We start from the raw sequence: 20,000 nt of genomic DNA, 5'->3' as shown, positions 1-20,000 counted from the left end.
AAGTGGTGACCGAAAGCCCTGGGATTACACACATCTCTCTCTCTCTCTCTCTCTCTCTCTCTCTCTCTCTTAACCTCACTGACCTTGGCTAGAGGCGTCATCTGACTTCCTACATGCCATATGACTCAAACTGACATCTATACATGCATCTCTATGCATCTCTAATGTGTGTGTGTGTGTTCTTCCGTGTGTTCTTCCAGTGTTTTCTTTGCATATTGTATGCTTGGGCAGTTATAGGCATGTCCTGTGGCAGTGCTGTGTGTGTGTGTGTGTGTGTGTGCGTGTGTGTGCAAGTGTGTGTGTGTCCACAGAGTGATGGATGAGTCTGGTGGCAGATCAATGTTGAGCGCAGTCCTGTAGGGAGGAACATTGAGTGACCACCGGAGTGCTGACCACACACACACACACACACACACACACACACACACTCACTCATACTGCTGAATTCTGCAAGTCTATTTTAGCTTAACCCTGCATTCCAGTTGAGCCGTTAAGTATTAAACATTTTAGAGAACTCCTTGCACATGGGATTTGTTCCTTTCAATGAACTTTGCAGCAAAACGATATTTCATTGCCTAAAAATGATGTGTGACATATTAAAAATTTGCATTTTTTGACTAGATATTCATCCTAGAGATAGTTAGCCCCAACGTTAGCACCTTCATTCACTTTACATGCATCTGTTAGCATCAGGCAGTGCAGTGTGAACATTTTGCAACACTCTCCTAAAATGAGGGGAGAGTAAAGGAACAGGTGCGTGGATGGCTGCCTCTTCCCCCTGCGGGATGCGTTCGCTAACACTCCAAATCTGTGCTGCGCTCCACAATATGGGCAACATTCTGCAACTGTCTAAAATAGGAGCTGTCACGCCTCCGTGGCTGTTCGGGGTGCATCTGTACCACTGCGCTTACACATTTCGCAGCAAATTATTTATTTTTTTTCCAACGCCACGTTTGGAGGGGGACAGCCGGGCTCCGTCCCCGTCTTTCTTCTCATTCCGGCGGGCTGCGTTTGCTCTCGGCCTCAATCTGCGCCGCGCTCTGGAGCCCGGGCAGCACTTTGCAGCGATCTCTAACATGCTTGGACAGCTGTATCCGCGGCCCAGTGGGGCGCGTTCGCTATCGCCCTTAAATCTGCCTAATTACGCATCTCATCAGATCTTCAGCCGCTCAATAGCTGTAATCCCCGAGCCACACACACACGCACGCGCGCGCGCACTCACCCACTCTCTCTCTCTCTCTCTCTCTCTTCTCTCTGTCTTTCATTGGTTCTATCTCTACCCTCAATTTCTTTTTCTCACTATCTCGTCTTTCTCTTCCCTCCTCTGCCCCCCCCCTCCTTCTCTTGCGCTTTCACCCCACCTCCCTCTCTCTCTCTCCCTCTCTCTCTCTCTCTCCCTCCCTCCCTCTCTCTTGCGTCATCCCCCTCTCCTCGGCTCTCCTCTAATCTTGTCCTAACAGTGGCGGTACCCAAGCTCTCTGGAGCTCCATGTACCACAGGCAGCCAGCTCCTCTCTCTCTCTCTCTCTCTCTTCCCCCACAATAACTGCTCCCTCCTGGGTTGGCCTCGTCGCCTCATTGCCCCCCTCCTCCACCCCCCCGCTCCTCCACCCCTCATCCCCCCGCCTGGAGCTGCCACAGCCACAGCCAAAGATCAGTCACGCATGCACACACACACACACACGCACATACACCGCATGCACACACGCACACACAGAGCAAATTCTTGTACACAGCACAACACCAGTAAACTTACAGGGAACAACCCGCACACACACACACACGCGCGCGCACACACACACACACCAGAGATATGACCAAGATCAGTCACGCTGGCTTCATCTCCCTCGCTTCCACTCTCTGCGGAGGAGGGATAATAACCCCATTAGAGAGAGAGAGGGAGGGACGGAGGGAAGGGTGGATGGATAGAGGGAGAGAGAGAGAGAGGGGGAGGGAAGTGATGGAGGGAGGGATGAAGGGAGTAGGATTGGGAGTAGGGATGGAGGGATAGATGGATGGGTGGAAAGTAGGAGGGATAGAAGGAGGAGGGGAGTGATGGAGCAGTGGGGAGAGGGTTGGAGGTAGGAACAGAGGAATGGATGGATGGATAGATGAGGAATGGAGGAATATGTGTGGGAGGTAGGAAGGGAGGGCTGGAAGGAGATGGAGAGATGTAAAGCAAGAACAACATGGGTGGGAAGGATGGAGGCAGGGAGAGATAGGTGATGGAGGTATGGAATGAAGGAAAGAGGGAGAAGAAGATGGATGGAGGGAGAGATAAGAGAGGGATATTTTGCCGTTAAAGGTGAGAGAGAGGGTGATGAAGAGAGAAAACAGGGGAGGGAAGAAAGGATGGAGGGATGGAAGGAGGTAGAGAGATAGAGGGATGGAAAGAATGCACTGGGAAAATGTCCATGAAGTAATTTAGTCTCAAATTCAGCCTCAAAATCGTATTTTCCTTAAAGCAAGTGAGATAAATCCAATTGTTTGCGATGCACTTTCACTCGTTTCAGGATTTTTTTTTTAAACAATATCTATCTACAATATATTTACAAGGCCGGTAACTCCGCTGCAGTATCAGGAAAATGACACGGGATTCAAGAGGATGCAAAGCTGAATAGAAAAAAATAGAAATAGAAATAGAAAATAGAATAGAAAGAAAAAATATACTTGTAGTGTCAAGAAAGTAGATAAATCCAGGTCCTGCTGCAAGTGTGAGTTAAATATAAAATGGCTTTATGTGGAGGACAAAGATATTAAAAAGAGGAAAAAAACAAACCGCCGTCTACGCTTTTCAGCTTCCACCTTTCCTCAAGGTGTTCCGAGAGTCAAAGTTGATTTGCAGTGAAAACAAGGGAACTGATCTCCCTTTATTGGCAGATTTTCTTTCACTTCCTTAAGAAACTCAACACACAAGAGACTCAACACTAGATTATATGACCTGTTGTTTGCCGTGTGGAAGGAGGGAGAGATGGAAGGATAGACGGAAGGAGAAAGAAAGAGAGAGAGAGAGAGGGATGGACTAATGAAAGTAGGAATGCTAGCTGAACATAGCGAGACATGGCGGACTGAATGTCATTTAACCCTGAGACAGCGTTAGCACTCCAGTGTGTGTGTGTGTGTGTGTGTGTGTGTGTGTGTGTGTGTGTGTGGGTGTGTGTGGTGATTCATGACGCCAAACAAGGCAGAGCAGCGAAGCACAGCTGATGTGATATGATTCAACAACCATGGTCAGTGCTCTTATTGCATTCAATAGACGGACCAAAGCTCTTTGTGTGTGTGTGTGTGTGTGTGTGTATGAAGTGCTATAATGTGGGTGTGAATATGTGCATTGTCTCCCTCGCTCTCATCCTCTCTCTCTCTCTCTCTCTCTCTCTCTCTCTCTCTCTCTCTCTCTCTCTCTCAGATGGACAGTGTTGAACACATGGCCTTATTTTTCTGTCACTGCTTGTGATTTCTTTCTCTTTTTTTTTGCTCTTAGATAAGAGATTTCAGTTCTTATCTCTGATTTTTGCCGACTTATTCCCAGGCTTGTTATTTGTCACAGCGACGTCTTTCATCATAGCTGATATCATCAACTGAGTTTCTACTTTTGCCCCGATGATGAGGCGCTTTCATTTTTCCATCGGTCTACTTTGAAGATCTATTCTATTCTATTCTATTCTATTCTATTTCTGTTCTCTCTCTTGTCCATAACCCACCAATTATATCAATATCTTCAAACCTTTCACCTACAAACACCATGTAGAATCATGCATCATCCAATTAGTAAATTATCTGCTTCTGCACACACACACACACACACACACACACACACACACACCAACACACTCTCATTAACAACTGTCGGTTAGAGTGTTATAGTAAGCAGAGGGAGAAGGAAACAGTTGGACAGGTGTTTGTGTGTGTGTGTCCATGGACTATACGTGCGTGTGCATATGTGTGTCTCTCTCCATGCGTGTGTGTGTACACGTGCACGTTGCCGTCCGTCCACATACGTGTGTGTGTGCGCGCGCACGCGAGCGTCAGTGTCAGACTTGTGAAATGTCATGACTGGCCATGTTGTGTGTGATCTGTCAGAATGATTCATGTCTTACAAGAGAGAGCCGCGGGGGAATACGGAACACACACACACACACACACACACACACACACAGACACACACACACACAAGAGGTCATTTCAAATCTCCTGGTGGCTGAAACGGAGACGTTAGGAGTTTCCAAGTTCATCACAGTAATGCCACTTCCACTTCCTGGTCCGCTTTATAGACACATTTACAAACTAAAACCGTGCTCCAGCTTCCTCGAGTGTCATCATAAAAACCCTGCTGACCTCATAACAGTGGATTTGTGTAGCATCATCTGCGGTTGCTATCGATCCAGCAGCCTAGAAACGTTCCTCCTTTATCCGCTCAGGCTGCTTGCTTTGTCCACTTTCCTCATCTATTATTCACCGTAACACACAATAAGATGTTTCTGTTGTTACTGTTTTGCTCTTTTTTTGCTTTTTGTGAGCCCAAAAGCGACTACTGAAATTGCAGATAACCTCCTAATAATACATTTCCAATAACTCTATTTTTTAACAAAATGTTTGAACCTGAGCCTGAGCCAAACTTGAGCATTCAAGTGAGAAATTCAACCAGTCGACCAGTCCTATATGATCCTATATGAGAAATTAGATGTAACAATACTGTAGATGTAAGCCCAAGCAATTAAAGGTACAACTCCCCTCCTCCCTTTCCATGAGCATCCCATGTTTTTTTTACTCCGACTTTCTGATTTTTCTTCCTGCCAATATACAGTTTCTAGCCTCAAACAGGCACACATTTTGCAGCTGATCCTTACGGATGAGGAGGAACGACAGTATGAAGTGGAAGGAGAGTTGAGGTTGGAGAGCGGGGAAGGAATGGAGGAGGTGTGAAAAGAGGGAGGGAGAAAGAGAGAGAGAGAGAGAGCGCGGGGGATATGGAGAGGTGCTAGAGACGTGAAGTGGTGAGTGTGTGTGTGTGTGGGGGTGGAGAGAAACGGAGGATGACAGGACATTAACATATACAGATACAGAGGAGGGGGGGGATGGGAGGCAAAGAGAGAGAGAGATGAGGAAGAATGAGAGACACAGGTAGAGAAGGAGGTGGAGAAGGAGGAAGTAGAGAGGAGAGAGGACTAGATGGAGGGAGGTAGCGAGGAAGAAAGAGAAGAGACAGAGGAAAGCAAGTGAAAGAGAAAAGTTGATTTGTCTCTTTTGAGAAACAAAGCGGCCAGGAGCGTCTGAAAAGTGGCTAAGTCTAAGCTCTCCCGTCGTGTGATGTTGTCGAAACTCATTTGCATACCAAGAGGAGATTAAAATCGCAGCCCGGTGTGAAGATTCATAGCAAAGTTGAATTTTCACAACGTGAAGTCTCAGCTGCAGAGGAGCGAAGTGTCTCATTTGTGGTCGGCCTGATTGAATTTGACTCTGGAAGACAACGGGGCTGAGGGAGGAAGAGGGAGAGGAAGAGAGGGAGAGAGAGAGAAGGAGGGGAGAGAGAGAGAGGGAGACGGACAGAGGAGGAGAAGAGCAGTGGAGTATTGAAGTGACAGGTTGTTGTCAGACCAGCAGGACCTTGGAAGATAGATGGAGACAGGGTCAGCAGCTCCCTGCTAGTGTCACGCCACATGACTAACTGCCTGTGTGGAGGTGTGTGTGTGTGTGTGTGTGTGTGTGAAGACCGGGTCAGCAATCTTTTGGAGTCCAAGGCTGACTAACTGTGTGTGCGTGTGTGTGTCGATCTCTGCATGCATGAGTGTGTCAGTGCGTTTGTCTATTTCTTTCTGAGCTGTGCGTGTCTATGCGCAGTATTTGTTTGTGTGCATATATGTGTCTGTTTGTGTGTGTGTGTGTGTATGTGTGTGTGTGAGGACAAGGTCAGCAATTTTCTGGACCTCAAGGCTGACTAACACTGTGTGTTTGTGTGTGTGTGTTTTTGTCTATTTATCTCTGTTTCTATGCGTGTGTGTGTCTGCCATTTTCTGTGTGTGTGTGTGTGTGTGTGAGTGTGTCTGTTTCTCTGTGTGTGTGTGTGTGTGTGTTTATACAGCATGTGTGTGTTTGTGTGCATGTACTTGTCCGTCTGTCTGTTCTATGTGTGTGAGTTTTTGCAACTATGCGTCTGTTTCTGTGTGTGAGTTTGTGGTTGTCTGTGTGTGTGTGTGTGTGTGTGTGTGTGTGTGTGTGTGTGTGTGTGTGTGTGTGGACTAATTTGTCCCAACAGCGCTAGTTCAAGCTGACTCTCTTCCTCTTTTTTGGTCAGTTTTCCCTCACAACAGATTAGCTGTGGTCAAGCTGAAGCCACTTTGCTCCTCTCCAGCCTCCCAGTCATGGAAGCATACTGCAGCTGTAGCCTGGCTGTCAGCTGTTTGTTCTCCGCTCAGCTCGTGTTGACTGGCAAACACCGGGTAGCAAAAGCAGCGCAGCATTCACAGTGCAGACAGGCACCGGGTGTTGAAGTTGGCTGCATAAACTTGTAGTTGTGTATAAAGCCTTGTAAATATATGACACAACACTGTGATTTTAGCATCTTACACTGGTTAGCTAGTTTTAAGGCCTGGATGGGTCTGGCACCAAGCTAGATCACTGACCTTTAAATCCCATATTGGATCGCAGCATGAGGTTGTCAAGAAGATTCCTATTTACAAAGTCTAGATTATGAGCAAGAGGTCCCTATTGGCTGTTGTAAAGTCCAGATGAAAAATAGATGGTCCCTATTGGCTGTTGTAAAGTCCAGAGGAAAACAAATGGTCCCTATTGGCTGTTGTAAAGTCCAGAGGAAAACAAATGGTCCCTATTGGCTGTTGTAAAGTCCAGAGGAAAACAAATGGTCCCTATTGGCTGTTGTTAAATCCAGATTACAAATAAAAGGACCCTATTGGCTGCTCTACAGTCCACATTAAAAACAAGAGGCTCCTAGTGGCTGTTCCAAAGTCTAGATTACAGTAAAAACAAGTCGTGATTGGTTCCTAGTTTGGATCGGTCAGTCTGAGGAGCTCAGTCTGCCAAATCTGTATCATTTTTTACATCACCTCTTAAAACTCACTTTTATAGACTTAGGCTTTTATGTAATGACCTTTTACAGTATTATTGCTTTTGATCCCCTTTTATGATTCTCGCCTTGCCTTTATATTTCTTACTTGCTTGTGCAGTTGATTTTATCCGTTTTTAATCCTTTGTAAAGCACTTTTCAAAACACAGTTGTGTTTTGAAAAATGCTAGATAAATAAAGAATACTGCTGCTATTATATGATATAGGATTTTGCTGATTACCTTAAAGTTGAACCCGTTTCTATCCAATAGATGCTTAAAACGCACACTGCTTCAATGCAAGGCAGGGTTTTTCCAGTGAAAACGATGAAAACAAATGCGCTAGAAATGGTTCATGTGAATGTACACTAAGTGGTGTAATTGAAAGGCTGAATAATGACTCTCTCTCTCTCTTTCTCTCTCTCCCCCTCTCTGCCTCCAGGTTCTGGACGTCCAACTGACCCGAGGCGACCCAGCAGAACTCAGTAGAGTCCAGTAAAACCCCAGTCGAAATCAGCGGAAGGGGCTTCCGGACAGCCATGGCAGCGCCTCCAACCCTTCTCGCCTTCCGCCTCTCCTCCTCCTCCCTCCTCCTCCTCTGCCTCTCCTCCCTGCTGCTCCTGTCGCTCCCCGGATCGGTCCAAGCGGGCTCGTCGGAGGGGGGTCCCAAAAACTGTTCGGCGAGCGGAGACCCCTGCCAGGAAGGTGGGTCGGGGTTCTCTGTGAACAAACTGTGATTTAATGCACTAAGGGAAGGATAAACACGGTTATTTGGGTGTAAACACTGGGGAAAGCCTGAGCAACAAAGATTTCTAAGTACAGCACTTCAATAGGATTTAATAGCACTTCAATAGGATCTTCAATAGGATCAATAGCAGCACTTCAATAGGATTTAATAGCACTTCAATAGATCTTCAATAGGATCAATAGCAGCACTTCAATAGGATTTAATAGGGCAATTGGGTCCAAATGGAAAATATCCCTTATTGAGTTGTATAGCCAATGAGCTTCAACACGATTCCCCTAGTGTTTGGACTGTCAACAGGAAAATAGAGTCCTGCTTGTGGTCTGTTGCTGCAGAGCTTTGTTTAATTATTAACGTTTTGCTCCTAAACTTCAATTTCAACCTATTTTCAGGAGTGGTCCTGCCCATGTGGAACCCCCAGAACCCTTCTGTAGGGGACAAAGTGGCGCGGGCCATTGTTTACTTCGTAGCGCTCATCTATATGTTCCTGGGCATGAGCATTATAGCGGACCGATTCATGTCTTCTATAGAGGTAGGTAACACACACTTATTTTCCAGCTGAACGGTTCCATTATGTGTTTCACCACACGGTCATGGAGCGGCACAATAATGCAATCACAGTGTTTTCACGTTTGAGCTACGGCAGCGTCGGTTCGAGGAAATAGCATGAATTGTTTTATGTGACAATCGCTTGACAGCTATGTAAAGAGTTCAAATGTGGTAGTAATTGCCAAAAAAGGCTCCTTGTAGTTTCCACTTAAAACATGAATCATTTCTATTCTACTCCATGCTATTCTATAATTGGTTGTCTCTTCTCCTCTCCTCTCCTCTCCTCTCCTCTCCTCTCCTCTCCTCTCCTCTCCTCTCCTCTCCTCTCCTCTCCTCTAGGTCATAACCTCCCAGGAGAAGGAGATCACCATAAAGAAGCCAAACGGTGAGACCACCACGGCCACGGTCAGGATCTGGAACGAGACGGTTTCTAATCTGACTCTGATGGCTCTGGGCTCCAGCGCCCCTGAGATACTGCTGTCTGTTATCGAGGTGAGCACACCATGTATGGAGTTGTGGAGTCAGTGAGCTGATTTCAAAAATAACTTCTAACTGCAGTCACGTCTTTTGTAATCACATCACACCTTTTGAAATCAGTAATTACTCCCAAACATGTTTGAAAGGAAAGTGCCTTTACATTGTGAGATTATACACACTACCATGAATTTAAACCTCTTGAAATAATGTCCAATACTGATTGCAGATGATAATTATAATAACATTATTTAAATTACACTATAAATTGCTCATTGAACTGTAAATTCTATAGTTCTGGAGGCAAAGTAGCCCCAGAAAACTGAAAGAAAAGATATTACTTCACATTACATGTTGAAATTAAACTTCCCATTTCTATTTTAGGCATTCAGCTAACTTACAATCAGTGAAACAGTAGAATACCGTAAGCTCAGAATTTTTTTTTTACTAGCAACCAATGCAAGGTCAAAGGTCAAAGCCACTGACAATACACATATGACCCTGAAAGGATCATACAGAAGAGAAGTGCTAGGAAAAAAGATATGAAGACCCAAGGAGAGAGAGAGGAGGTTTTCTTTTTGATGAGAGCAGGTTAGGATGAGATACGATAATATACTTCTGCTTGATGCTGCTGTAACATGGAAACCCTGTGTTTTTTCTTCTTCTACTTGATTAAATGTTGTCATGGTAAAGTAAATTCACAATTGTCTACCTCAGGTGTGCGGTCACGGGTTCGAGGCCGGCTCTCTGGGTCCCAGCACCATCGTGGGCAGCGCTGCCTTCAACATGTTCGTCATCATCGCCCTGTGTGTGTATGTGGTTCCCGACGGGGAGACGCGCAAAATCAAACACCTGCGGGTGTTTTTCGTCACGGCGGCCTGGAGCATCTTCGCCTACATCTGGCTCTATCTGATTCTGAGCTTCTTCTCCCCCGGGGAGGTGGAGGTGAGGACGGGTGGAGAGGATGGATGGAGGGTGGGGAAGGAAGGAAGGAGGGAAGGCTGGATGGAAGGGAAGGTTGAGTGGAAGGGATGGACGGAGGGTTGGGAAGGTTTAAGGGAGAGATGAATGGGTGGAAAGGATGGATGGAGGAAAGAAGGAGGGGTGGGTGAAGGTAGGGAATGTTGAGTGGATGGAAAGGAAGGAGGGGAAGAAAGAATGGAACGAAACAAAGAGGAATGAAATGGTGGATTTAAGGGATGAAGGATGGAAGGGATGGAGGGGAGGAAAGGCAAATAAAGGAAAGAAGGAGGGATGGATTTAGGCAAGGGATAGATGGAGGGGAGGAAAGGAAAGAAGGAGTAAAGGTTGGATGGAAATGATGAGAGGGGGATAGGAAAGAACGAGGTAAGGTTTAAAAGGAGAGAGATTGTGTGTGTGTGTGTGTGTGTGTGTGTGTGTGTGATGCTGCGAGTGTTCAGGCATAGAGAAGTGTTGTATCGTTTCAGCTTCTATTTCAAGTTGAAGGTCTCCTTTTGCAGATCTGTGGTGAGGGGAAAGTGGTAGAGAAGCAGTGAAGGAGAAAGGTCAAGTTTCAGTGAATTATAATCTTTTCTCTCTATCTCTCTATCTATCTCTCTATTCCTCTGTCTATCTATCTATCTATCTATCTGTCCCTGTCTCTCTCATTTCCCTCTCCTTGGTATCGGAGGCAATCATAACCTTCCTCTTCTTTCATTTCTGTGCAGTCTAGACTTAATAATGATACTTTTTCAGTTCTATTCAGTTCAATTCAATGAGCCTTTTACTGGCATGACCCAGAGTTTCAATAGACTGCTGAAGCAGTAGGTGACAAAAGTGAATCACATTTCCCGCAGAGCAATTATAATAACTCAAACAAAACAAGCAACTTGTATACGACACATTCAGTAGCACTGCTTCTTCTTCTTATTTTAATTTGAGGACAGCAAATCAACAAATCTAAAGGTACTACATGATCAACATCAGTATTGTCAAATCAATTGTGATAACTTGGTATAATTCCTGTAAACAAATCAGACAATGGTGGAGATGCTTGGTAAACTCTATTTCATGCCTGAGATATTGTTTGTGCGAGTGTTTCTCAAAAGTAAGATTTCCCATGAACCCTTCCTGTTCATTCTTGTTGCAAAGAGGATGTTGCTTCTTTGGTCAAAGGTTTTCTCTTTGGCTTTACTGAAGAGGATGAACATATTTCACTTCCACCATTGCCAGAAACTCTGAAAACTTAAACTCCATTTGTGCTGGAAGGTCAGCGTCCTCTTAAGATTTCCCATGAAATCCGAGCCAGTGGAACACATTGTAAAATGCAGTGTGGAGGCTGGTAGAGGCTGTTAATCTTATCGATAATGGTCTTGTTTGTTTACAGTAATTATACTATGTCTCAAAATTAATGAGGTCATGATTTATTGATGTTAGAATGATATTTAAATCATTTTTCTCAGCTAAACTCTCTCTCTCTCTCTTTCTCCCTCACTCCTCTCTCTCCCTCAGGTGTGGGAGGCGGTGCTGACCTTCCTCTTCTTCCCCCTCTGCGTGGTCCAGGCCTGGGTGGCCGACCGCCGCCTCCTCATCTACAAGTACGTGCGCAAGCGTTACCGCGCCGACAAGCACCGCGGCATCATCATCGAGACGGAGGGCGGGGCGGATGGCGGGATGGGGGGAGGGGGGATGGACGGAGGAGGAGGGGCGCTGGGTCCGGGCGGGTTCACCAAGATGGACATGCTGGAGCTGGACGGGCAGATGGGGCTGAACTGCCACGGAGGGATGGACGGAGGGATGATGGAGGAGGGAGGGGCGAAGGACGAGGAGGACGAGGCCAGGCGGGACATGGCGAGGACGCTGAAGGAGCTGAAGCAGAGGCACCCGGATAAAGACATGGAGCAGCTCATCGAGATGGCCAATTATCAGGTTGGGACACACTCTGTAGCTACGGACGTTTCCATCCAACTGCCAAGCGAATTTTACGCAAAATTTTGAAACGGCGCAAAAATAAAATGGGTGATTAGGTGATTTCTACCTTTGGGTTGAAGTCCAAAAGTCCAAAAAGCCTACATCATTATTTATTCAATAAATTCATTACCGTTTCCGTCGCTATTTATCACATAATTTCTTTTTTGACAAAACAGTGTCTGCCTCATAAACCTTTTTTGCCACACTGAGGAGATTTTATCAATTTGTCGTTTGCACTCAACTCACTTTTACTGATTTGATACAATTCGCAAAAATATACTTGGATGGAAACCCAGCTATACACACACACACACCCACACATACACACACACTACAAACAAAGTTATGGGGAAGCTAATTGAGTTGGCTAAGTATCAGGTACACTCTCTCTCTTCCTCTCACTCGCTCTCTGTCTCACAGACACACACACACACACACACAGACGCAGTGAGTCATCTGGCCTGATACTAGCAGGACAGTTAAATACAAAAAGTTATGGAGAAGGTAATTGAGATGCTATCAGACACACAGTCTCTCTCTCTCTCTATCTCTGTCTCTCTCTCAGTTTGTCTAACACACACACACACACACACACACGCACACACACACACACACACACACACACACACACACACACACACAGATTGAGATACCAATAAAAACATTGGACATCTAATTGTCATGGCCACTTGTCAGGAAGGAACACACATACACACACACACACACACACACACACACGCACGCACACACACACACACACGCGCGTACATAGTTACACAAAAATGTTATGGAGCAGCTGATTGAAATGACTATCAAGTGCAGTCTCTCTTTCTCTCTCTCTCTCTCTCTCTGCCTCTCTCTCTCTCTGTCTTTCTCTCTCTCTCACACACACACACACAGTCAAATACCGATGAAGACACTGAGGAGCTGATTGACACGGTTAAAAATAGACTAAGAGTGGGAAGTTCAACAAATTGATCTAATGTTATGTGTCATCACTGACAAAACCACTAGTCTGCAAATAGGAAGGTGCCAATTTACCTGATTGACAGCACCTCTATTGTGTAACATGCAACCCCCTGTGCAATCCAGGTGATTTTTTTCCCGGTAAGTTAAATGGACATTAAATGTGTGATTTGCAAATTGATTGATGAGCAATGGAAATTTAGTGCTTTGCTCTAAATTTAACTCTCGGTTAAATTTAGCATCAGTTTAGTTGGATTTCTATTGTCAACTAGTGCATCAGCCAGCGATTAATCGACTAGCCGGTTAATTGTTTCTCATCCCCGATAAAAACAAGAAGCTGCTACTAGATGTCTGTCAGGCACGCACACACACACACACACACACACACACACACACACACACACACACACACTGTATGTTTTTGTTGTAATGTTTACTCACACTTTCTAAATTCTATGAATGCTCAGACAAAATGGTGAAACTGGCACACTCGGTATTTGTCACTTTTATCCCGAGGAAGCATATTTCATCTCCAGCTGATGTCTCATCTATAATGCTGAAACACAGACGCTGTCCAAGTCTCCGCTGCTCTCCGCTGTTTTTCTGCTGTCTTCCCTTCCTTCCCTTGCCTCCCCCCCAAGCCATTTCTTGGTGAGAGATGTTTGGCAGCGAGGGAGGGAAGGAAAGAAGTTTGGTATAGGCACCCCAAGGTGCACCGGGCGACTCCCAGATGTCTGTGTGTGTTCAGCCCCCCCCCCTCTCCCTGCAGCTGCTCCCCCAGGCTGCTGCTGTAAATAAGAATGAAAACTTGATGGATGGAAACTTGACTGAGTAAATTCAGCTCAGAGATGTTTATTGTAGCCGCCATGCTTCGTTAAATAAGAGCTAAACGAATTAGCTTCAACATTCAGCGGTCAGGGGAATGGGACATTCATCAAGTTAGGCCAACTAGCTGGAGAAAAATAGATTGTGCTAATGTGTGTAGCTTATTATGACGAAGCTAACAATTACCGAGTGTATCCTCCTAAATAACTGTAGATTCTATGGAAATGCTGCAGCAAAATGGCAATACACCGGCTCGCTTCCCTTGTTAAATTGAAATAAATCACCCTATGCCCAGTGCTGAGGCCATGCTTGATCCAATGAGCTCCACAGCAACAGCAGGCAGTTTGTTCACTGTTAATTTGGGGGATTGTTGGGGAGATAAAGTGATATTTGCCCTCACATTTTCCCCCAAAATCATTAGTTACAGATCAAGTATAAGTAGATAAAAGTTATTACTAAAGTTATTACAAAGCTATGGATATTAAGTTTTAAGGTTGTTGTTTTTTTCAGAATGCCACTGTGCATCATTTAGCACAGTGTGTATGTTTAGTGGAGGGTACAGTCTTGCTCAGAATGATCTACCAGCCACACAACAGTAAGGTGATCAAAGAGCGTATTTATTTGCCCAACAGTGTATTTAAGAAGTGTGTGGCTGATTATGAGAGAGTCAGCTATTACATCCTGGTGCATTACCAGTTAGGTTAACACTTATAGAGGTGGGCAGCTATGTCAAATTCCTCCTCATCAATGTACTTCCACTGACCAAGTCGTTTATCTAGTCTGACTTGGCAATATATCTGTTGGAAATGAGAAACGGTTACAGTAAAAACGGACATTAACCGGTGGAGGATGTGGGTTCAAACCCCAAGCATCCGCCCTGCTGAAGTCTTGTATAGTCTTGCATTCCGTCTTTTATATCGCAAAGACCCATCTGGACAGAGCCTAACACTAGCTAATTAACAAGATAAATACGATTGAGCGGCTTATTTATCGATCGATTTGGTTGACCAGGTCCTGGTGCAGCAGCAGAAGAGCAGAGCGTTCTACCGTATCCAGGCAACCAGGATGATGATCGGAGCAGGCAACATCCTCAAGAAGCACGCCGCCGACCAGGCTCGCAAGGTAATGCACACACACACACACACACACACACACACACACACACACACACGCACAGAACCACTACTTCCCTGAATTTTCCTTCCTCCTCCATATTTCAATCCATTATTCAGAGTTAGAGAATGCACTGCACGTTACTATAACTGACCTTCTGCATCGTGTGTGTTTTTTTTGTGTTTGTGTGTGTGTGTGTGTGTGTGTGTGTGTGTTCCCCGCCCAGGTGGTGAGCAGCCATGAGCCCCACGCCCAGGAGGACGACCCCCACACCATCCGGATGGATTTTGAACCCTCTCTGTACCAGTGCTTCGAGAACTGTGGCTCCCTCAAACTGACCGTCGGCAGGCATGGAGGAGACGCCGGAGTCACTGTCAAGGTGTGTGTGTGTGTGTGTGTGTGTGTGTGTGAGTGTGTGTGTGAGTGTGAGTGTGTGTGTTCACTAGATTCAACCCTATTGTGAGGTCCAAAACTCCTCCCTAGTCTATATGACTTTACATTTTAGGCATTTAGCTGCTGTTGTTACACCATTGCATGTAATGCTATACTATAACACTACATGCAACAAACAGCAGTAAGTGCAAAGGTCAGAGGTCACAGCGCCCTGACAATATGACCCTAGAATGTTCATGTAAGAGAGAGGTGCTAGAAAAAGAAATGGAATGGAATGGAAAGAGAGATTTTTTAAGTAAATAGAGTGAGTAGAACAGAGGGCATATTGTAATTTTAAGTGTGATTACCAGAAAAATAAACTTGTAAAGGCAATGTTGTCGATCCTCACAAGGAGAAAATGGCTTGTTATAGGGTTAAGTTTAAGGTTAAGGTTTGTGGTTATGGTTAAGTAAGGTTAGATAAAGGTTAGGGTGAGGGTTAACACCAGGCATTTAGTGGTTAGGGTTAGGGAAGTTATCTTGTAAGTCAGTGGATTGTCCAGAAGAATAATACTAGTAGTGTGTGTGTGTGTGTGTGTGTGTGTTTGTGGGATGTGTAGGGGGAGGGAAAGAGGCCAAGAGACACTCAGGCAGACAAAGACGAGACACCAGAGAAAAAAACACACAAATCGGCTCTGGATGGAGTTCACTCACATCCTTGGCACTTCTCCTAGTCTCGGTCTGATTCTTACTCATAACATGGTTTGGACTTCTGAACAGGCTTTGAGCATTGGTCCCTTTGGTGGTCAGATGCTGGTAAAGGGAGAGAAGAACAGAGGAAGGAGAGGAAAAGAATGGAGAGGAGGGATGGAGAAGGGAGAAAACAAGTTAAGATAACAAGTCAAGGTATAGATAAGAATAGGGAATATGATACTGCAGGCATTAAACTGTTATAGTGTACTGAATCTACAGTAATACACTTTCTGCAGTGTTAATCTGACTTTATCCAAGAGTTGGTCCCAATCGAGTGATATGATTGGCCAAGAGGTAATCCATATATACTGTAGTTTTCCATTTCATCAATATATAACATTAAATGCGACTCATCACTTCACCTTTCTTATTCCACTCCATTTACAATCAAATTAAGACATCCTTGGTCACATTTTGATGGTAAAGATAGTTGAATAATCAATGAATCAGTACTTCTTCTACAGAAACATCTTTACTGTCAGCCTCAGTACTAGTGAAATGGATACATTTAAAAATATTACTTTTAAATTGTGTACACTTTTGATGAGGGACAAAAAATAGAGAAGGACCAGTATCCAAAGTCTGATTACTGATTTTTGCATAGCAACTATAACAGATGACAGAATCTGATCACTGTAATCTGATTACATGGGATGCATTACTCTCCAAGCGGGACAGTAGGGAGGAGACGATTAAAAAAAAGAAATGATAGAGGGAGAGAGGAGGGGATACCGGGAAAGTTCACAACAGGACTTTTGTTGTACTATCTTCAAAGCCTTTTATTATCTTGCTGTATCTGACCAGAGGGCTCGGTATAATGAAGCTGTTTCTCTTGTTCTCCCTCACCCTCTGTCCTCGTCTACATCTCCCCAATTGCCTCTCCTCTCCTCTCTCTCTCTTTTTTTTGCCGTCCCCCTCCATCTCTTTCTCTGTGTTCTCCCTTTTTCCCTATGTTTATCTGCCCTTTTCATATCTGTTCACTTCTGTTTCATCTTCACTTTTCTCTGTCTCTCTGTCTCCTACCTCCTCTTTCCATCTCACCCTCTCTCTCTCTCTCTCTCTCTCTCTCCCAGGTGGATTATCGTACGGAGGACGGCACAGCCAACGCGGGTTCAGACTATGAGTTTGCCGAGGGAACGCTGCTCTTTAAGCCGGGAGAGACCCTCAAAGGTAAAAACAGCAACAACAATAATTTATCATATGTAATTTTCCAAAGACTTCTCTTTGAGACTGAGGCTACACCACAAGTCATTTAGTCTCACATTCAATTTTAAAATCTAGTTTTCCTGAAAACAATTAAAAAAAACTGCCTATGGGGTACCTGAGAATTTATTACAGGGAACAAATTACCCAAATTGACTTAATTTCATGCTGCACATGTGTTATATTCCTTTTCATACTTTAATTCACACATTTCTACTTAAGATATTTCATCTAGTGTTGAAGTTGTTGGTTGTGTGTGTTTATATGACCCTCTTCTGCTATATTCTTAATTATATTCTATTTTTCTTTGCTGTATCCCCATGTGCATTATTGAAGTTTCGTCATGTCTTAGATAATTTCACTTGCAGATTCCAATGCAGGTTCATTTGTTCAGAAACAAGTGATGATATCTTTGAAATAACACAGGTCACTCCACTAGTATAAAGTGAAATTATCTCACCCCAGGCAGATTTTAAGACTGATTACTAGAAAATGTGATTTGTTAAGATGGCTATTTCCTTGCAGTATGGCAACAGACCAAATTCTTATAATCATTCTGCATAAAGAGCTGCACCATTAACTATTCTACACCAAATACAAGATCCTAAACTGACACGCCGTCTCTTCTCCAGAGATCACAGTCGGGGTGATCGATGACGACATCTTTGAGGAAGACGAGTATTTCTACGTCCACCTCAGTAACCCTCGTGTGGTCGGCTACCCCGAGCATGGCTCCGCCCCTCTGGATTCTAGCGCCACCCCCAAAGCTGTGCTGGGCGACGCCCACACCGCCACAGTGACCATCTACGACGACGATCACGCAGGTAAGAGGACACTCTTTGTTTGTAGTTTACTGTAACTGACAACTTACATTTACATGATCTTTACATTTTGAAGTTAACCTTCTTCTTGGAACAAGTTTGACTGTTTTGTGTTTATGACCTTCTGCAGCTTTTTATCATGTATGATATTTATTCATACATTTCCCCTTAATGTTTTTAAACGCTGGCATTGTTGGTTATGTTCAGTACCATTTGTTATATTCCTATCCATATTAATTTTTTCTGCTGTATCTTCTTATTCGCTGCTGCAACAAACCAATTGCCTCATGGGTCTCATTAAAGTTTCATCTGATCTTATGTTACATTATGATGCCAAACCTCAAAATGCCATCTTTGGTTCAAAGCTGTGTAGAAAAAGACTTTGAATCAATTGAGGTCAATGAATCTCACACTGCGCCCTGTAACAATTCTCAGCGAGCAAACGCTGAAAGGCAGCAAATACAACTCCAGACAGTAAGTGGTTCTGTGATAAACATAGATACACATGATCCTGCAGGTATGTGCGTGGTGCAGCTGAGCAGCTAGTCCAAACAGCCTCAAGATATTGCTACAACTCATTTGCATTTACTTGCATCTTGAGTCTGAATACGAACCGAATGCAAGCTTTATAAATTATCAATTCTATCAAAACCAGCCTGTTTTAGTAAATATGTTAGTGTCAACACAGCTAACACCTATTGAGAGGACAACAAAAACACAGCATAGATGTTTAGAATTGGTTCACCGATAATCTGAAAATGCATGGTTTGGATAGAAATCAATGAGTGAAAGACAAGCCCCCGCTGGCATGGTTTTGCTTTAGCTTAGTGCTGAATCCATGTGGATCTATTGAACAGCGTATAGTCCCAGGATATCCACAGTATGGAGTCAGTGGAGAGTTAAAAGAAAGTTCCAGTCCCCTCAATGTCACCACTTTCAGTTACAGGACTTTGATAACATCCAAAGAGAATTAAAGTGAGGGAGGATGAGTGGAGAGTGGGCGTTTACCTAATACTTATTATCTTTTATCTAGAGGGAGTGGGTGGTAATCTATTATCCTCTCTGTCTGTACTCTACTGTATCTACTGCACACCTTGGAGAGCAAGCTGAGCGTGGGAGTTTATCAGCCTCATCTGTCTTCCTCTCTCTCTCCCCCTCTCTCTCTGTCTTTACTCTCTCTCTCCTGTGAAACTTCTCTCCATTTCAATCAAAACTTTATCTTCCTTCCTTCTTTATCTTCTTTCTTTCTTTCTTTCTTTCTTTCTTTCTTTCTTTCTTTCTGCCTTCCTTTCTTCCTTCCCTTGCTCCCTCATGCCCTTCTTTTCATCTTTCCTTCCTCCCTGCCTCTCTTCCTTCCTTCTCTCCCTCCATTCCTTCCTCCATCCTGCCCTCCTTTCCATCCTTCCATCCTTTTTCCTTCCTTCCTTCCTTCCTTCTTCTCTGCCTTTCTTCCTTCATTCCTTCTTTCCTTCCTTCCTTCATTCCTGCTTTTCCTCCCTCCTTCTCTCTCCCCCTCGCCTCCTTTCTTTCTGTCCCTTCTCCCTTCCTTCCATCCTTCCTTCCTCCCTGGCTTTCTTTCCTCCTTCCCTCCCTCTATTCCTTCCTCCCTCCCTCCCACCTCCCCCCCCCCCCCCTCCATGCCTACCTCCCTACCCATCTCCCTCCCTCCCTTCTTCCCTCCCTCCCTCTCCCCCTCCATCCCCTCCCTCTTCCCTCTCTCCCTCCTCCCAGGTATCTTCACCTTTGAGACTGCCAGTCAGAGGGTGAGCGAGAGTGTGGGTGTGATGGAGGTGAAGGTCCAGAGGACGTCGGGGGCCCGGGGCCTGGTGGCCGTCCCGTACCGCACGCTGGACGGCACCGCCAAGGGAGGGGAGGACTACGAACTGGCCGCCGGCAAGCTGGAGTTCCAGAACGACGAGACCATGTGAGTAGAGAGACGCTGAATTTCTACGCAAATGTTTCAAATGTTTAAAAAAATAAAATGCAAACTACAGGTAGCTGTGTTTCCAATAGAAGAGAATAAATAGGCTGGTAGTGCTTTATTTTCCGTGTCCGCAATTTCCTACAAAGGAACAAATACTAAAAATAACTTCTTTCCTTAGTTTCCTATCTATAATTTTATTAATAAATTGGGTTAGAAATCGACCTCTGCCATTTATTTTTCCAATACATAGTTTATAGTTTAGCAGTT

The 20,000-nt window shown here is 44.7% G+C and overlaps 1 protein-coding gene across 7 annotated transcripts in view; it reads left to right on the top strand.

Moving 5' to 3' along the window:
* The first annotated feature begins 8,195 nt into the window (after window positions 1-8,195).
* Window positions 8,196-20,000, top strand: part of slc8a4b (solute carrier family 8 member 4b) — a 49,443-nt gene continuing 37,638 nt past the window's right edge. For 4 of the 7 annotated variants that reach the window (XM_071896424.2, XM_071896422.2, XM_071896425.2 and 1 more), the window contains exons 1-9: window positions 8,196-8,335; window positions 8,692-8,844; window positions 9,544-9,771; window positions 11,299-11,715; window positions 14,560-14,670; window positions 14,888-15,040; window positions 16,859-16,955; window positions 17,621-17,812; window positions 19,541-19,733. In XM_071896424.2, the coding sequence (XP_071752525.1) occupies window positions 8,210-8,335; window positions 8,692-8,844; window positions 9,544-9,771; window positions 11,299-11,715; window positions 14,560-14,670; window positions 14,888-15,040; window positions 16,859-16,955; window positions 17,621-17,812; window positions 19,541-19,733 (1,670 nt within the window). In that variant the 5' untranslated portion in view covers window positions 8,196-8,209. The remainder of the gene's footprint in view (window positions 8,336-8,691; window positions 8,845-9,543; window positions 9,772-11,298; window positions 11,716-14,559; window positions 14,671-14,887; window positions 15,041-16,858; window positions 16,956-17,620; window positions 17,813-19,540; window positions 19,734-20,000) is intronic. The other 3 variants (XM_071896427.2, XM_071896426.2, XM_071896428.2) reach the window with 2 other exon arrangements.

This window comes from Centroberyx gerrardi, chromosome 23 (genome assembly GCF_048128805.1).
Source record: "Centroberyx gerrardi isolate f3 chromosome 23, fCenGer3.hap1.cur.20231027, whole genome shotgun sequence".
Classification (NCBI taxonomy): Eukaryota; Metazoa; Chordata; class Actinopteri; order Beryciformes; family Berycidae; genus Centroberyx; species Centroberyx gerrardi.
Note: the sequence above shows the minus strand (reverse complement) of the source record. Positions and strands in the feature narration are given on the sequence as shown.